Genomic DNA, 18,725 nt, shown 5'->3' on the forward strand with positions numbered 1-18,725 from the left:
TTTTTTTTTACAATAGAGTTTGTATACTCGGAACAGAAGAAACGGCTGTGGAAAACACTCTTACATATACAAGTTTTGGGCTGTTGGATATTCACAGCTGCAGTTCCAACATATTTAAATGTCAGTCAGCCTCACTTCAGGGATAACCTGACACCAATAGATAGCTGATGTGTTTTTAGATACAAAGCTCCTGTATACTTACACTGTGGAACTGATGAACTTATGCATGTAAAAAAGTAATGCTGAATCATAACACTCCCCTAAACAGCACCTAAGTGGAATTTTTTTCCTAGGTAAAAAAAGTTTATTTTACTTCTTTATTGCTCTAAATATCAAAAGAAGTAACAACTAGTGTACTCTGCTTATGCCTACATCCTATGCTTATGCTATCCTATGCTTATTTCCTACATCAAAATGACATCATTCTTAATACCGGATATTTCAAATTAAAAAATAAGGTATGAAAATATATCAAATAAGAAAAGTGTTTTTCATTTTCAAGAAATTTTCCAGAAACAACTGCATCTTGCTGGGAAGTCACTAACAATGAACTGACATTTAGAAGTTAGGTTAGTTCTATGAGACAATGGTCACTACCTTTGACCATTCTGTATCTTAAGAGACAATATACTCTAAAACTATATTCACAAAAACTGAACTACAAACATTACTGTTGCAAAATGAAGGTGTCAATCAGGAATACATAGTGAAAGGTTACAAAATCTTAACTCGGATCTGAGTTACATAATTCCATCCTATTTTTTTTCTGAAAATATTCTGTCTCTATTTTTTTTTTTTCTGCTGCAGCCTAGTATCTGTGAGAGATTGAGATGTTAATGGTTAATGGCTCAAACATTGTTAAGATCATTGTAGGACCTTACTCACTATGGCAAGCTGTATAAAAAAGCCACTGCTCATGTGTGGTCATCAAACCTTTCCCCCACATTCGAAGCCTCTTCAAATTCCTGGAAATCTGGACAGAAAGTTAAGCCACCTGATGGGAACTTGAGATAAGATAAAGGTGGTTCTATTGCCCAATTATCTCAGGTCTAAGAAGTAAACAAGCCTGGGGGAAAAGAATGTATCCACAAGGAAAGCCAACTCAGCAGCTATGCTAAAAATCATCTCTGTCTGGGTCTGGGGCAGGGAGGACATAGCCCACAGACTCATTTCTGAGGCCTTCTACCAGAGGACTGCATGTGATCCACAGTGTAGCAAAAGCCATTGTAAAACTCCTCCACCCAGGAGAGATGCTTGGACATTCCCATGTATACCTGAACATAAAGATAAGCATGGAACACTGTCTTTCTGCTAAAACAGCATAGTGGGGCAGCAGAGAAGAAAGATGCTTTTTATGTGAGGTTGAGCTCTGAAGAGGAAAGCAGAATTCCTCTTTTCCTGAGAACAACTGAGTATATTCAGCTATAAGGCAAGAAGAAAATCTGCAAAATTAAGGCAGACAAAGCAAATAACAGATTCCAGAAATAAATATACTGTCCACAACCAAGAATAAACCCACTGCTTAGCCTCAAATGTTACTCAAAAAGGGAACCTTTTTCTTATATGTCTGTATTAGGAGTGTAAACCAATATGAGTGAATCTGAAGAGAGCAAGAGTTGAGGTGAGAACTTTATGTCCAAACTATATAAATCTCAGCGTTTGAAAGAGATTTTGGCTGCCTCTTGTCTGCTTCCCCTGACTGAACGCTCAATACGCTGAACACTCAACTGTAGTTGGAATGCACCAGGAATACTCCTAATTGAAGATTATCTTGAAGCTTAGTTTCATCACACACCCTGGTTCACAAAGAAAAATGCTATGTGGATAATTATTTGAGTCACTTAAAAACCATACTGGTTTGAAAAGCATTACAACGACATAAAATACAATTTAATTTCTAATAAAAAGATAAATGCTAGTAGAATAGCACAAAATCACATTCAGTATACAATATTTTCATATTTAAGGTACCTTTATTTCTCATTGATTCAAAAATGTTGTTGCTTGACAAGAGCAGAATTCCAGTTCTTGATATTGTTTAAGACAAAGCAAAACAAAACAAAGGACAGAAATTTGGGGTTTTTACCTAGGCATTGGGTTTCAGTACCACTCCAGAGACCATTTGCCAAGCACTCTCTCACATGAGAACCAACTAATGTGTATCCTGTGTTACAAGTGAATATTGCAGTAGCTCCATACACTGTTAAGGTTCCAATCTTATTTCCATTTGGTGGAGATGGAAGACCACCACAGGAGATAACTAGGAAAAAAAAAAAAACCAACAGAACATACTGAAATATGAAAATGTTTTTCATAATTTTTTAGACTGGAAGAAAATACATCACCTTGTGTTTTCTTAAAAAATAAACATAATAAGAATAAATACAAGAGTTGTATCCCATTGAAAGGGCTTAAAATTATGCTGGATTTGGCAACATATGTTCTAAATCTAAAAATTCTTTGGGATACGTGCATACCTTGACTGCAGCCAATCCATATTTCTAGTTCTGAAACAAGGGTATTACATGAATTCCTGAGGAGATTGTGGTTATATTCCATGTGAACATATCCATGGCTACTCCTCAAATACACTTACTTTCCCTGGCCATTTTAAGAGTTGTGTCAGTTTAAAGGTATTACGTATCTTTTTAACACGTAGTACTCTGAATTGTTATGAACTGTCTTTTTTCTTATTTCCCACTACTGTTCATAAGCATAGAGCATATATGATAGTCTGCTTGTTAAAACAACAAATCTTCTGGTTTTGCCAGACTAGACTTGACCAATTATCTCAGAAACTTTCTGTAACATCAGCTACAACCCACAGCAATTGCACACCACATGAAAAATTGTGTTTCAAGAATGTATCAAACTCTAACTTAATTAACAACATTCTGTAATTTCTTTTATTTCTAAAAAAGTATATCAATGATATTGCAATTTAAGATGCAGACCAATGTCTTCAAGAGCTTCAACTGTATTTTATCATATGTTAGCACAAATCATATGTTTACTTTCAAAAGCATCTTGATCACAACTAAGCTTCCTATTTGAAATCCCAGGGCCCCACTCTTACATATTTTAAAGTGTTCACTTTAGAAAACAACATGGAATTGGTTAGAATTTGGATAAAATCAAGTACCAGCTACTACGCAGTTAACTAACTCAGTCATAATCAGAACATATATGATCACAGTTTCTTATGTACATTATGTGTCCAGACATGAGTAAGACTCATTTTGACTACAGTCAAGTCACATTAATGTAATTTGTGGAGTAGCCTAACTTTATAAGTTCTAATGTTAATGCTGAATATGAATTACATTTTTGTTAAAAAAAGAAAAAAATCAAACTCTATTCCTAAAATGGAATAGAATGAACTGTTCTAAACACATTTATTGGCTTTAATTAGAGATTACAGTTAAAAATACCTAAACTATATTAATAATGAGCTATCTCGTGATTTCTTAGGCATCTGTTCAGCATATTCTTAAAAAAATAAACTTACTAATTATCTCTCTCTTAATCCAGATTGCCCTTTAATTTGAAGTTTTACAATTCCTTTAGAGACACTATGTACAAGTAGACATTGATAAATATGATCTAAACCCCTTATCATCAGTGTTTCAATTAGCTTTCCTTCTGCTTCAGAAAAATAAACAACTAGAATATATATTTATACAATCTATCCTTATCACGTGAATGACATAGAGAAAGTGAGCAGCAGACTCCTCAAAATACTCTACAGTGTAGTTCTGGATCTTAATGATCCACGTCCAATGGAAATATTACTGAATATCTCTTGGGGGATGAAGTTTGCTATAATTAAATACTAATCAGTCCTCTAGCAAAAGGCAAAATAATGTACCTTTCTTATAAATTAACTAATATCTCTTCAATCAGCAACTCCCTGTGTTTCTCTATCTAATACTTCGCTTTTGGTTAACTGCATCTGATGTGGATCACCCCATTTTCTACTTACATAAAACTTCTGTAATTGTAGATGGTGGGCAAGAACTATCTTGTCAAAGACTTGTCAGCAGCTGAACAGTAGCTGCATATTAGGCAGCATATCAAAACTACATTTTTGAGTATGTATGAACAAAAAGAAAGGGACACAATTGCAGATAACTGAATTTAAAAAATAACACATTGTAAAAGAAAAAAATGAAGTTTTGGAAAAAATTATTAAGACTTTGGCACTGTAACCCTTGAAATCTGCATGATTCCACTGAGAATGCCAAGGTTCTCTAAAACTTTAAACATCCAAAGCCAGGGTTGGTGTAATTTATGGCATTTTTGTATGAGGACACTGTAAAAGCTCATATGAATGTTTCTCCAACAGTACAGTTTTAATGCTTCACCTGAGGTCAAAGCAATATCATCTTCTAATCTAACTCTAATCTGGAATCTCCTAAAGTAATAACATTTTCTCCCAGTATTTTCTACCTACTTATACACCATCTAGTTGAGTAAATACAGATTGATCTCTTGCTGCTACTTCATTGGCTCTTGTATGAAGCATATTGTACTTAACACCTAAGGAGCTGGAATAATTTAGTTTCAAGTTAATAAAAATTTCACACTTTTTTACTTATTGGAATGTGAGAGCAAAATAGTTTTTTAAAACCCTTATTTACAGAAGAAAATATATGTATTAAAAAGCATAGGATATTCTTTAAGCGAGTCTGTTCCTTACCTTTACAGGTGGGCCTCTCATTGCCAATACTCCAGGTTCCATTAGTCCTGCACTGTATGAGTCTTTGACCCAATAAATAATATCCAGGAGCGCAGCTGAGCATGACTTGAGCTCCATAGTCATTCAGTGACCCAGAAATCAGTCTCCAGACAACATGTTCTGAGAGAAGAGTCTCTATGCTGGGGCAGGTTACAGCTGTGAAGAAAGGACACACACATATTGGCATTCTGACCCTAAATTTCTTTACAGGTGTGTGTCTTACCTTACTGGCAGGTGTTTCACTATCTAAGATTTAGAATATCATAGTCATTTTGTGTTACAGTGCGGATACTGTAACACATGTGTCAAACAAGGAGGCCCATGGAAAAGAAATATATATGGACAGATCCTTGGTAGATGTTTCAGAGATGTTTATTTCTCCAGCCGCATGACTGGGCTCTGCCGAGGAACTGAGGCAATCACGGGACCCGAGGGTCCTTGCCTGTGCAGGGAAACACAAAACAACCAATGGGAACGAGGCTGACCAGGGGCAGGGAAACCCCGTGCCTTCCACCCAGGGCCCCTCTCCCAGGACCATATGGCAGGGGGGAAGGGCCCCAACAATTTTGGAAATACAAGTTCTAAGAAAAGCAATTCTCATACAGTGAGTATTACAAATTGAACTGGAGTTTATAGTATATTTTCATTTAGTGAGATGCAGTGGAACAATGACGTACAGTTATGCTCTCTAATGACATTTATTAAAAATTTCAGAGACAAAACACATCACAGACTACAGTGGATGTAAAAGGGAAAGCAAATATTGCTTTGTGATGTTCACAAAGCTTGAAGAAGTTCTTAAAACAGGTTGCCATAAAAGCTGCTAGCACACATTGAAATGCTAATTACTATAAAACTCTATATTGTGGGTATACAGGAAAATTATTTCATTCCAGCTTATAAGAGTTTAAAAAAAATTGATGATATTTAGGAAGATTTTTAGAGTTATTTCAGTTCTGTTGCTTTTAGTATTTCATATTTTGTAAGAGAATGCAGTTACTGACTAGAACTATAGTTTATGTTCTTTTTTCAGTTTCAATTTGACGCTCTGCAATTTAAGTCCACAGAATGTTTACAATATTTATGATATTGACATGGATTCTGTCTTAATGTGCCTATGACTCTAGACTAGTGTTATGAAAATATTTATGATTATTTAAATAAGTTATATTTGTTATCTTTTACCATGTTATTCAGGATTTCCCTGCTGTAGAAAATGTCTGGGTGAATTAGTGACTGTTTGTGTCACTAAGTGAGATTCACTAAATAAATATTTTAGAAAAAACTACTACCCCAGAAACAGGTGAGAAAAGCTATACTTTCTGAGGAAAATCAACCAACCAACAAAAAAAACAACAAAAAAGTAGCAGAAATTTAGTTTCTTTATAAGTTGCTTAGTGGAAGACAAAAGCATTAGGAGGAAGTATGTAAAAATCCCAAATGATGAAATAAAAAGAAAAGTCTGCTTCTCATTTATGCTACAATAAATTAATACCATTCCACCAGGGAAAAGACTAACAACCTGGCAAAATAAATACATAAATACATACATACATGCATATTCTCTAGACTTCACACTGTCTGAGAGGTATAAAGTGATTTTATCACAAGTATGAATGTATGATGAAAGAGACTAGTTCAGGCAATCACTGAACTAAAAGGAAAGTGAAAGAATCAAAATTCCTGTAAAAATTTAGATGCTAATGCTATAATTATACATCTACATTTTCCAATATTTATCTTATCCATTGCAAATTTTGGCATTCAGGAAAAACAGAACTGAACACAGCATATCTATGAAGATGTGTAAGAGGAGAAATAATTTGAAGAACTTTCAAATGACAGACTATAATGTTATATTGATTTGAAATGCAGAATATTTTCTTAGAACTTTTTTTTAGTATATCTTAGGACGGATTGCCAGTGTACAATCACTTTGAAACTTACTAGGTTTTCACTTGGGCCTTTATAACAATATTTTCACTACTTAAGAACAGTATCCCAAGTTAATAGAGGACTTCCTACTCACTAATTTAATTTATTTTGGTATTGATACTAAACTGCATTTCACAGATATAGAAAGATTATAAACTGTAAACGAAGAAACATTTTCCTTATTTGTTGTTAAATAAAAAATACATATTGAAGCACTCTACTTAACATCTTGTAGTGAAAATCATACAGGTCTTTCAGAAAACAAAAAATATGCTAAATAGGAACTTAATGCCTTTCTAATGTTAATGCATATCAACTGTGACATTTTTATCACTCCTCCTTTCAAGCAATAGTTTTATTGGTTCTTTCAAATATGAAAGCAAGCTTCTTATTTAGTCTAATGGCAACAATTTTAGTCTTAACCATAGGACATATCTCAAGACAGGCTCAGCTATTTTGCAATATGTAAAGTCGCATAGATGTTACCTCTACATACTGAGGTCAGTATACAATTTATTCTTTCTTTATCTATAGATACACTTAGATTTGCAAGCACACTTTACAAACAACTATCAGATTCTAATGCATGGATGTACAGTTTCTAATTCAGGATGTTCCTGAATACAGAATATACTTCTAGGCTGTTTTGATGTAATCAACTAAAACTGCTGCTTGAAAAATTTTAATTTTACAGGAATTGATTTTGATTTATTAAATTCCTTATCCTTCAAGAAACAAGAAAGCGACTATTAACAGATGGTTGATTTTGTGCACATGATTTGTGAATGAGTGCATCGACTTGCCTCTTATGATCAGTCTCTTGGAAATTATGGTCTGGGCACTATTTAAATTCTCATTTGCATAGATGAAACTCTATAAGGGATTATCTCAACTTCTTGCAGATGTGAAGATGTTCTCTTACTTCTCCAGGCATTTTTATACAAAAATGTATGAATAATATTTATTTACATAAAATACAGGTCAGAAAACATAATTATAGTTTGAAATCATGATTAAGATTATCCGTTTTAATGACATGAAAATCTCCATATATTGATAATTCTGAATAGACTCAAAAGCAGGGAATTCATAATGACATATAATTACCATAAAAAAGAGTTGTTATAAAGCCCAGATAGACAGATCTATCAGGTCAATGTGTGGCTCTGAGACTGGCATAAGTGGAAGAATTTGGGGTTTGTTGACCATGGGATGATCTACTCAACACCTGGTCTACTGACACCTGATAGGATGCACATTTCTCAGAGAGGAAAAAGAGCTCTAGCACAGGAGCTAGCAGGGCTTGTTGACAGAGCTTTAAAGCAGCTTGGAAGGGGGAGAAGGAAAATACCAGGCTTTGCAGTCATGAGCGATGGTATGGTGTGCCAAAACTGGAGGAAACAAGCACTAATGAGATCCCTCAATCTGCTTCACAAGGTGCAGGCTACAAAGTACCACACTTAAAATGTTTCTACACGTGCACACAGCATGAGTGAAACAAGACAAGCTCAATGCTTTGCCCCAGTCCCAGTCTGATCTCATTGGCATAAGTTAAACCTGGTGGGATGAGTCCTGTGACTGGAGTGCCCCCTTGGATGGTTACAGGCTCTTTAGGAGGGATAGGCAAGGCAGAAAAAGCAACAGATGGTGAGGGGGTGGCACTGATGCAATAGAAGGGTTAGAATTTATGGAGCTCACAGTTGGAAATGGCTTAGTTGAGAGTTTCTGGATAAGAATCTAGGGACAAACAAGTAATCTGAATGTCATTGTGGGAGTCTACTGAGACCTACAGCTACAAAGATGATGACAATGAATTATTCTTTGAGGAACTAAGGGACGCTTTCAAGTCAACTGCTCTTGTCCTTATGGGGGACTTCAACTTGCCAGAAATTAACTGGGGGAACCACACAGCTGCTACAACCCAGCCCAGAAGATTCCTAAAAAACCTGGATGACAACTTTGTGGAACAGGACCTAAGGGGAGCTGGCTCGGAAAGATGCCCTCCTTGATCTACTGCTTGTCAAGAGAGAGGATCTCATAATGGAGGTGGAGATTTTTGGCTGTCTTGGCCACAGCGACCATGAAGGGACTGACTTTAAAATTTCTGTTGAGAGGAAGGAAAGTGCCAGCAAAACCTCAGCTCTGGAATGAGGAGAGCAAAATTCACCCTGCTCAGGGAACTAGCATGGAAAATATTTTTGCAGGTGTTGGGGTCCATCAGTTCTGGTCATTTTTTAAATATTGCCTCCGTAAAGGCACAGGAATGTTGGAAGCCAAGCAGGTGAGGCAAAAGGCTGGCTTGGTTGAACAGGGATCTCCTCTTGGAAATAAGGCAAAAAAGGAAGGTATATGCCCAGTGGAAGCAAGATCAGGTATCATGGGAGGAATAAAGAGATGCTGCTTGACACTGTAGGAAGAAAATTTGTCCAGTCAAAACTCAACTGGAGTTGAAGCTGGCTAGAAATACTGTGGGCAATAGAAAGAGTTTTTTTCAAATATATTAATGGCAAAATCAATGTAGAAATAACATCAGCCTGTTACAGGATAAGGACGGTCACCTCATGAACAGGGATATGGACGAGGCAGAGGTGTTTAATGCATTCTTTGCCTCATCTTCAACATGGATGATGCACCATCCATGCCCTGAGCTGGAGGACCATGACTATGAGAATGATCAAGTTCCAGTTGAGCCTGGAGTTGTGTGTAATCTGCTGCTCCAGCTGGATCCCTACAGATCTATGGGACCTGATGAGATTCATCCACGAATCCTCAAAGAGTTGGATGATGTCATTGCAAAACCTGAATCGATGATTTTTGAGCAGTCTTGGGAATCTGGAGAGATCCCAGCTGACTGGAAGCTGTTGAACATTGTCTCAATTTTCAAGAAAGGCAAGAAGGAGGACCCCAGAAACTACAGGCCTATCCGTCTCACTTCAGTGAAAAATTTTACTCCTTTACTGCTCTAAATATCAAAAGTGAAAAATAATCTTCATGGAAAAGCTTATTCTGGGAAGTATTGAAAAACACCTGAAGGTTGGTCTTAAAGAGTATCTTGAATATTGTGACTCTGAGTGTAATTATTTTTTTCAAAGAAATAAAAAAGACAAGTAAAACCTTCCTGACGGAAAAATATCTCAAATACAGGAACTTGCTATTTAGCAGTACTTGCTCTTGTTATTTTCAAGTGTAATAGCACATGATACTTGATTGCTATTCCCCAGCTGGTAGCTAACCAACCACAAAAAAAGGGAACGGGCGTTTCTGACTTGCTATTTGGTGAACTTAATGCAATAATGACCTACATTTTTCAAATAGAACCTTTTAAATAACTTCACTATTAGCTCATAAATAAGAGCAACATTAAGGTGTATTATGTCTGAGATACTGGTGTGGTTTAAATTAACAAGTATTAGTAAAATTAGAAGACAGTAAGAAACCAAGTAATCCTGTACATAACGGAATCTATGAATAAAGACCTAAGAACAAAATTGGATCACTTGAGCAAGTTGATATTTCAATATGCTGATAGAAAGGAAAAAAATTAAGCTCTTTGTGTTGGTCAATATATTCAAACAGGAAAGGCTTTTAAGCCTCAAAAGAGATAAACAAAAGGATCGTGTGGTATTCAGTATCAGTCTGTCAATCCAGTCAGCTATATCAAGCCAATCTGTTATCAGTCTAATGTATCTAGACTAATTAAAAATTGCTAAATTAATGAACTATTTTACTACAGTTCATTGAATTAGTACTCCACGTTACATACCAAATGCTGAAAAAATACTTCAGAAAATACTTACTGACCTCAGGATTTGTTAAAGAAAATGGGTATGATATTCTGAATATCTTAGCAAATAAAAACCACCAGCACAATATCTATGATGAGTTGATGGTGAATCTTTGCCTGTTTATCTTAGCAAATTTGTTTTTGCATTTTACTACAACTAATGTTTTTTTCCAGAACTACTTGTTATTCTTAGTTCTATAACTAGATATTTTCCAAACATATTGAAAATTATAAAAAATACTAATTTATAAACCTAAAATTTGTAAAATTTATAATTCTTTTTCAATTAATTTCTAAAAAAAAGATGTCTGAACCATCACTGTTACAGCTCAGCATACCACACCTTCAAAAAAAACATCTACAGTGAAATCTGCAATATGCAGATTACAGAAAACTGCCATAATCTGCATATTAACTGTTATTAACTGCACATTGACTGTTCCTTAAAATATGTGAAATTTGATGAATTAGCACAAACCAATGAAGGACCCGATTTAAATCTATGAATAACTGTATTAAAGGAATAGTGAAAAAGAGCAATAAAGTTATGCAGTTATAGGGACTATCTCAGCCAATTAAGACATTAGAAGAATGAACCATAAACTCAATTTTCTAGGTTATGCATCCACATACTTCTATGAAAAGGAAAGCAGTAAGAGCAAAGGCTAACTAGAGAGACATGGATTTGACAAGTAGACCAATCAGCAGACAAAGGCAAACCTTGTGAAGCTCAGTAAGGTGTCAGAGATTGAAATAGTTCATGCCTCAAACATTGATATAAAGTTTTGCTCATTATAACAAAAACTGTGTAAAGAAGCTACAACCAAAGAAGCCTCCCTGAAGATACCTGACTGGGACTTTGGACTGTAAGTTAAACCACTAAGATTAGATAAAGGGAAAACCCTTTCTTAATCATCTCAGGCCTAGGAAGAAATGAACAATGCTGAAGGAGAAGAATGCATCTACAAGAAAGCCAAACACAGCAGAGATTCTTCCCTGGCTGAGTTTGGGGTGGAGGAGACTACAGCCCACAGAAGCTGGGTTTACACAGACTTCCCCCCTGAAATGAGGTGAGGGAGAGGAGGTTTCAGGTGTAACCGCTGATCAGAGGCAATAAACACCCATCCTCCCTTACACAAACTGGCCCAGCTGTAGAAACCCCTACCCCACAGGCCACATCCATGGGTCATTCACATGAGAGGCAGCTGAGGGGGTGTCATAATCCATCAAAGACCTCCTGAAGCGCCCCCCAGAGTAATTCCTAAAGCCTTGCACCACAGGACTGCATGTAATGCAACAAACCTGGAGTCTGTTGTAAGAGACAATGGAAATCTCCTGCCCCGACCCTGGGAGGTGCCTTGGTTTTCCTACATAGCCTGAGCATATATTAACCCATCAGATTCTATGCTTTTTGGTGGGGGGAGGGGAAAAAAAAAAAAAAAAATCTTCACTCTCAAGAAGACCAGCTGGAGAGGATGAACTCAACATTGTTGGGATCCATGGAGTGGTGATATTTTCCTTATTCTGTCCTTGTCACTCTCTTTCTTTTCTTATTTTCTATTTCTTTCTTTCTTTCTCTCTCTCATATTTACCATCAAATGAAACCCATACTATTGTCACTGGCATATGGTCTCGTTTGCACCTTAATTCGGGCAGAGACATTCCTGAGAACTTTAGTAATCAGATCATGACACAAAGCCAAGTGCGAGGTCCTGCCCATGGGTCAGGGTAATCCCAAGCAGGAGTACAGGCTGGGCACGGAATAAATTGAGAGCAGCCCTGAGGAGAAGGACTTGGGGTGTTGGTTGATGAGAAGCTTGACATCAGCCAGCAATGTGCACTTGCAGTCCAGAAAGCCAAATGTATTCTGGGCTTTATTGAAAGAAGTGTGACCAGTAGGTTGAGAGAGGTGATTTTACCCCTCTATGCTGCTCTTGTGAGACCTCACCTGGAATACTGCGTCCAGCTCTAGGGGCCCCAACAAAAGAAGGATGTGGACCTGTGGGAGTGAGTCCAGAGAAGGCCAAAAAAGATGATCAATGGGCTGAAGCACCTCTGCTATGATGACAGGATGAGGGAGTTGGTGTCATTCAGCCTGGAGAAGAGTAGGCTCCTGGGAGACTTTAGAGCAGCCTTCCAGTGTCTAAGGAGGGCTACAAGAGAGCTAGAGATACTTTTCACAGGGGCATGTAGTAAAAGGAAAAGGAATAATGGTTTCAAATTTCAAGAGAGTGAGTTTAGATTAGGAATTCTTCACTATGAGGGTGGTGAGGCACTGGAACAGGTTTCCCAGAGAAGCTGTGGATGTCCCATTCCTGGAAGCGTTCAAAGCCAGGTTAGATGAGACATTAAGCAACCTGGTCTAGTGGAAGGTATTCCTGCCCATGGCAGGGAGTTGGAACTAGATGATCTTTGATGTTCTTTCCAACCCAAACTATTCTGTGATTCTATGATTCTACGGAATAGCAATAGAGATACACATCTCTTTCCTTCATCATGTTCTAGGGATCTCTATGCAGAATAACTGAAGCAAGATATTTGTCATTCAGTTAAGTTTTCTTAGTACATATCTGTTGCTTTGTATTTTCTGTAATTAAATTCAATAGCCTAATATCCACGATCCATCTATGTCTTGCTCTATGACCATCACAAATCATATTTTTCATGCTTCAAACGGATGTAAATACTTTTAATGAAAAGAAAGGAGTTTTCAACATCTGCCTCAGGCATTATATTACTAGAGGTGCTTTGCGAAACAAACTGCCTGGATTTCAACCTTCATTTTAATAGACACGGGAATAAAATGGACTCATTTATTTACCATTTACCTTTCTGTGCTGTATTTGCTTCCCATCAAGTTAGAGGCATTTCTGTTTCTGGAGACTAAACACATCTATCCCTACAGCAGCCATACTGAAAAAACAGGTTTTTATGCAGATTGTCTAAGCTTTTCTGCACTTTGCAAGTAAGAAATCTTGGGTAAAGCATGCCTGCCTCTGAGTAGCAATCCATTCTGAAAATATTGATTTTAAATTGTCATTTACATCACTAGCACTATAACTTTGCACTTCTGGATTTAGAAGTAATGGGATTCTTTTTCAAATGGAATAAATTTTTAGAAAAGGAAAAGAGAAGACAAGGAAGAGAAGAAAGTGTTAAATATTTTGTTAGGTTATTATAAATACTGAACAAAAATTTTAATGTGGAAAGTTGTGCTAAATGTTATTAATTAAGCTTTGTTTTAAAGGTTAGTCTTTGTCTGGTTAAGTTTGACCATTACAATAATAAAAGATTTTTTTCTTCTTCTTTCTTGTTTTTCGGGGGTTTTTTGTTTTTTTTTCACTGCAGATATAGTGTTATTAATTCAGTATATCTAATCCCCGTTATATCTAATCCCAGATAGTTTATCTGGCCTCTTCCCTCAAAAAAAATCTGTTGACATTTTTGCTGATTAATAATCATTCAAGTGATGTGCTTTGTACATTGCCATTTTTTTTATGAAAATGAAGCTCACTTCAATTCACTGGAGCACTGCCTTCCCTCTGTACAGGACTCTGAATTCAGATCATGTCTGTGTGATCACAGCTGTTTTTGAATAATCCTCTTTATGTACTCTGTGGAATTGCTGTGTACAGTTTTAGGCACTGCCCTTCAAGAAAGGTGAAGATCAATTGGAGATTGTCCAGAGGGCAATAATGAGAATCACTGGTCCTAAAAGTAGGAAGAAAGAGTGAGAATGAATCACAATAAGATAGGTATCTCTACAGAAAAGGTGACTGAGTGCACTGGATTCAGGAGTCAAGGTGTTGGCAGGGGTGGGTGAGCAGCTCCAGGGGTGGCCTTTGTGAGGAGAGGCTGCTGGGCACAGCCAGTTCCAAAGGACCCAATCAGAATACAGCCGAGCTCTGCAGACATGACAGTAGCACCTCTGGGAAACTGTGTTTAGGAAAGGGAAAAAATTCTTCAGAGGAAGTGGGAACAAAAAGAGTGATAAACAGCAGAGGGAACACAAAGGGTACATGAGAAGGAGGTGTTCCAGACACCAGAGCTGGTGTTTTGCTGCAGCCCAACAGAGAGAACCACGTCAGAGCAGATATCCATACTGCAGCCGACACTGGAGCAGGTGGATATTACTTCTTGAAGAAGCTGCAGCTGATGGAGGACGCATACTAGAGCAAGTTTATCTTGAAGGATAATAGCTCATAAAGAAGACCTATGCTGGAGCAGAGGAAAAGTGCAAGGAGGAAGGAGAAGCAGAGAGAAGCCTTTAATAAGCTGACCACAACTCCCATTTCCCCTAGCACTGGCTGGAGTAAGGAAAAGAGCCAACAGAGTGAAGGTGACCCTGGCAAAGAGGGAGGAAAGCATTGTTTTGATGTTTTTTAACCTTTATTTTCTGAAAGTTATTTGACCCTATTTTAATTGGCAATACATTAAATTAACTTTTCTGAAGTTGAATCCTCTCTTTGTCCTTATCTTGACCCATGAGATTTTTCATCATATTTTTTCCTGTCTGGTTGAAAAGGGAAAGGAAGTGAGCAGCCAGATGAATTATGACTACTCACCAAGGATAGCCCACTACACTGAAAAAATAACAGTTTTCAAACACATTAAGAAGAGCAAAACAAGTATAAAGTAACTTCTATTTGTCCACTGTGGATATCAAATGAAACAAGGCCTTTAAAATACAGAAAAAAAGCTTCAGGTAATATAAATACTAGGAAAAACTGCAAGGGGGAAAGTAAACTACTGAAAGAGAGTATTCAGGAGGGTCTTCAAGATTAAGGTAAATGACCAGCTGTTAAGGATGCCTAGAAATTCTCTCGAACTAGCTTTCAAAAATATTTTCTAACAATTGTTTGCTGTTAATTAATTCAAATAAATGGAAGTCCTTTCACAATAATGTGTAACTTCACAATTCTTATATTTGCCTCATTTTACTATTTCTTTAAAAATTAGTTGGATTGGATTTTACTTGTTTGAAAAATTAAAGTGCTTATCAAATTCAGAATCTGGAAAGAACATACATATGCTGTTGATTAGATCATGATACTAAATTAACTCTCAAAAATTTTACATACAGTATTATAGCTATTAACTTTGCGATTATGTCCTAATCAGGGTTTCAAGTCACGTTGAAGTCAGGATCAGTTTATTGCTTTTATGCAGGACAGAGACAAGCAGTGGCTGCCCAATGCAAATAAGAGGCCATGCCATGTAGTAGATCCGTCTGCACTACTTTGGCTTGTTCTGACAGGAGGCAGAAATGGAGACTGAAGGACTCCTATCTAGCTTAATTATTTACACTAATATTTTAAAAAATAATTTTTGCTTTTATTACTTTAGAAGCTACATTAAAAAAGAAATTACAATTGGTGATTTTAACTCACCATGGAGAAGGGCATATTATTCATAATAAGAAAATATACAGGAAATTTAATTATCTAACAATTTTAATTCAGATGTTTTGAAGAAGATAAAGATTTTTTTTTTAATTAAACAAATTTATTGGCCTCTTCTACTTTACTACATGATAAATGATGATGCATTCCTGAATGGCCACTTCAGGGCTTATGTATACATAAAACCTAAACATCAGCAGTGAAGATATTCCTGAGAAAGTTCAGGAGAAATATTCTCGAGAAATACATGCCCACTTACATTTGCAAACAGGCGGCCTCCCTTTGTTGCTCCATAATCCATCTTCTTGACACACTGCTGTTGCTTGCTGACTAGATTCTAGCTTGAAGCCCTCATTACATTCATATATCAATCTACTGCCCAAAGTGAATTCATTACCTATAACTGAACCGTTCCCAGGGGAGTCAGGAATGCCACAAGATACAGCTGAAAAGAAAGGAAAGAAAAATATGAAGGATCGGAATTTTATCACATATATCTTTAAAATATTGTCCCACCACTGAAATAAGAAACATAGATTAGTAATTTTGACATATTCCATTTATAACAATTGAAATTAATTTTCCATCATATTTGCAACATTCTGATAAATGTAACAGTATTTAAAATATTGATAAAAACTTAGAAGTGCATCTTATATAGACAAACATTTTATAAATATTTACTTCGTTTAATACAATCACTGCAGAGAGAGAATTTTAAACACAGGTTAAGGGCAATGTTTTATTTGCTAGAGAAAAAAATCAAGTAAATGTCCGAAGTGATTTGGTCCAAGAAGCAATGAACTGAAAAACTCTTAATTGCTTTCTAGTAGACTGTTCTATTCTCTCCTGCACTACTTCATCGTAGTTTGTTCATATACTTCATGTTTCTTTGTTCTATGCATTTAAAACAACGCTATTAAAGATTTAACATTTTTTGTCTGATGAGAAAAGCAACCAAATATATGACTAGACACAGCAGAGTTCCACTTAAGGACATTATTCAGATATTTTAACCCTTATTTACATATTTGACTTATTTGTTTCAGAATGCTAAATATTATGTGAATCTAGGTTTATCAATTTTCCACATCATTTAGGGAATTATTAACTGAATTATTTTCACTTTTTTTTTCTCCTTCTGAATTTAACTCCAAATGAACAGTTTTCCTTTCAAGAGCACAAGGTTTAATTTGCTGTCAAATTATTGAAGTTTGAGTAGCATCTAGGGTGGTTTTTTAGGTTTATTTAGTAATTTATTTAACCAGAGCTCCTTTAACAGTATCTCATAATATAAAATTTTAGGGCAGAGTATAATTATAAAAATGTCTATTTCAGTCACTTTAAGGAAAGGTTTCCAAGCCAAGATTGCCTTCTGTCATCTGACTTCTCAGGTCCTTGGCTCTTGATAATAAATTTTTTTTTGCTATTTCTTTTAATGCTATGCTTTATTTTAAAGTAGTTATTTATGTACAGATATTAACTCTAGGTCCTTTAACAAGTTACTAAAGCTGGTAAAGACTTTATTTTTGCCCCACAGCTCTTCTGAAGGGAAAGTCATTATGTTCTCTGAAAGAATGTCACTTTCTGCAAAATGGCAACTTGGAGCAGGCTACCTATCAAATTATTACAATGAATCTATTGCATGAGTTCTTATAAGCCAGTATGTGTATGTGTGTACAAGAATCGCAAGCTACTCAGAGTCTGGCATCCAGTTTACTGCTCGTCAGTAAATACACTGAATAAAATTCAGCTTTGAAGCTTTCATTTTTAAATATTTAACAATAAAAAGTGAAGTTTTAAAAATGAAAGTATTTTTCCTTATATGCAGTCAATGGTAAGAAGCAATTCAATATTTTAATATTTTAAAATAAAAATAAATAAATATATTTCTAAAGAAGAAATCGCAGCCTTTGTCTAACGTCTGTTTCAGAGGTGAAGATAAGTATTTTTTTGAAAAAATCTAGTTTTTATCACCATTTGCCCAATTCAATGTAAATGATTCATTTCAGAACACATCCTCATGGTACCATAAACACAACTCTCTCACTCTCTTTGTTTGCAGTGTTTCCAAGTTATCACAGTTGATGCATTTAAATTAAATACAACACGGTACTTTGAATATGATTACAATGAGGAGATATAACCACTATTAAATGATGAATGATTAGTTCATTTCTGTGGAATTTGTCATATTGCTAACAGAAGTGGAACTATAGGAATGTTCCAAAATAAGCTGCTTCCTTTGTAACACAACTTCTTGGCATTTTTTTTATCCTAATCAAAACTGTTCTCCTATGAAAATTGAGTATTTCCCCATGTCCTGGGTTGCAGTGTATTCTATTACCATCCTCAGGAGCCGTTGAAACCAGGTGGGGCAGTGTTTCCTTGCCTCCTCCCCCCAGACTATCTTTCTGTTAATTGCCCATCATTGTCCTGCCACCTGACTCAGAGATAACTCCCTCCGGACTATTCTCCTGTTAATGAGCCTAATCAACACTTGGCCTCATGACTCGTTACCCCATTGTGAGATGCTCCACCCAGAGGGAGGAACCAAGCATCCCATCGTGGATATAATCTGAGGCTGAACACCAGAGACACCGGCTTCCCACTGGATTTCCAGAGGACAGGAGCTACACAGCCACCATTGGACTTCCTGAGGAAGAGCAGACTCTTTTACTACAGGATCACTGCTTCAGAGGACTGCTACCACCACCCTGCCTAACAGGGTGTCAGGTTGTACCTTGACTCTGTCAGTTTGACAGTGCTTTCTTTTACCTTTTTTTTTCCCCTTTTCTTTAATTTCCATTAAATTGTTATTCTGACTTGGTGCCTCCCACTGGTTTGTTTTCAAACTAGTACACCC

At 36.3% G+C, this 18,725-nt stretch overlaps 1 protein-coding gene across 2 annotated transcripts in view; it reads right to left on the reverse strand.

Moving 5' to 3' along the window:
- Positions 1 to 18,725, reverse strand: part of CSMD1 (CUB and Sushi multiple domains 1) — a 1,103,023-nt gene that overhangs the window by 58,239 nt on the left and 1,026,059 nt on the right. For both annotated transcript variants that reach the window (XM_042017326.1, XM_042017325.1), the window contains exons 50-52: positions 16,119 to 16,304; positions 4,700 to 4,894; positions 2,087 to 2,260 (exon numbers count right to left, since the gene is read on the reverse strand). In XM_042017326.1, coding sequence (XP_041873260.1) covers positions 2,087 to 2,260; positions 4,700 to 4,894; positions 16,119 to 16,304 — 555 coding nt within the window. The remainder of the gene's footprint in view (positions 1 to 2,086; positions 2,261 to 4,699; positions 4,895 to 16,118; positions 16,305 to 18,725) is intronic.

This window comes from Corvus kubaryi, unplaced genomic scaffold, assembly GCF_017639235.1.
Source record: "Corvus kubaryi isolate FWS band 111438036 unplaced genomic scaffold, C.kubaryi_AGA036_p1.0 split3-73, whole genome shotgun sequence".
Lineage (NCBI taxonomy): Eukaryota > Metazoa > Chordata > Aves > Passeriformes > Corvidae > Corvus > Corvus kubaryi.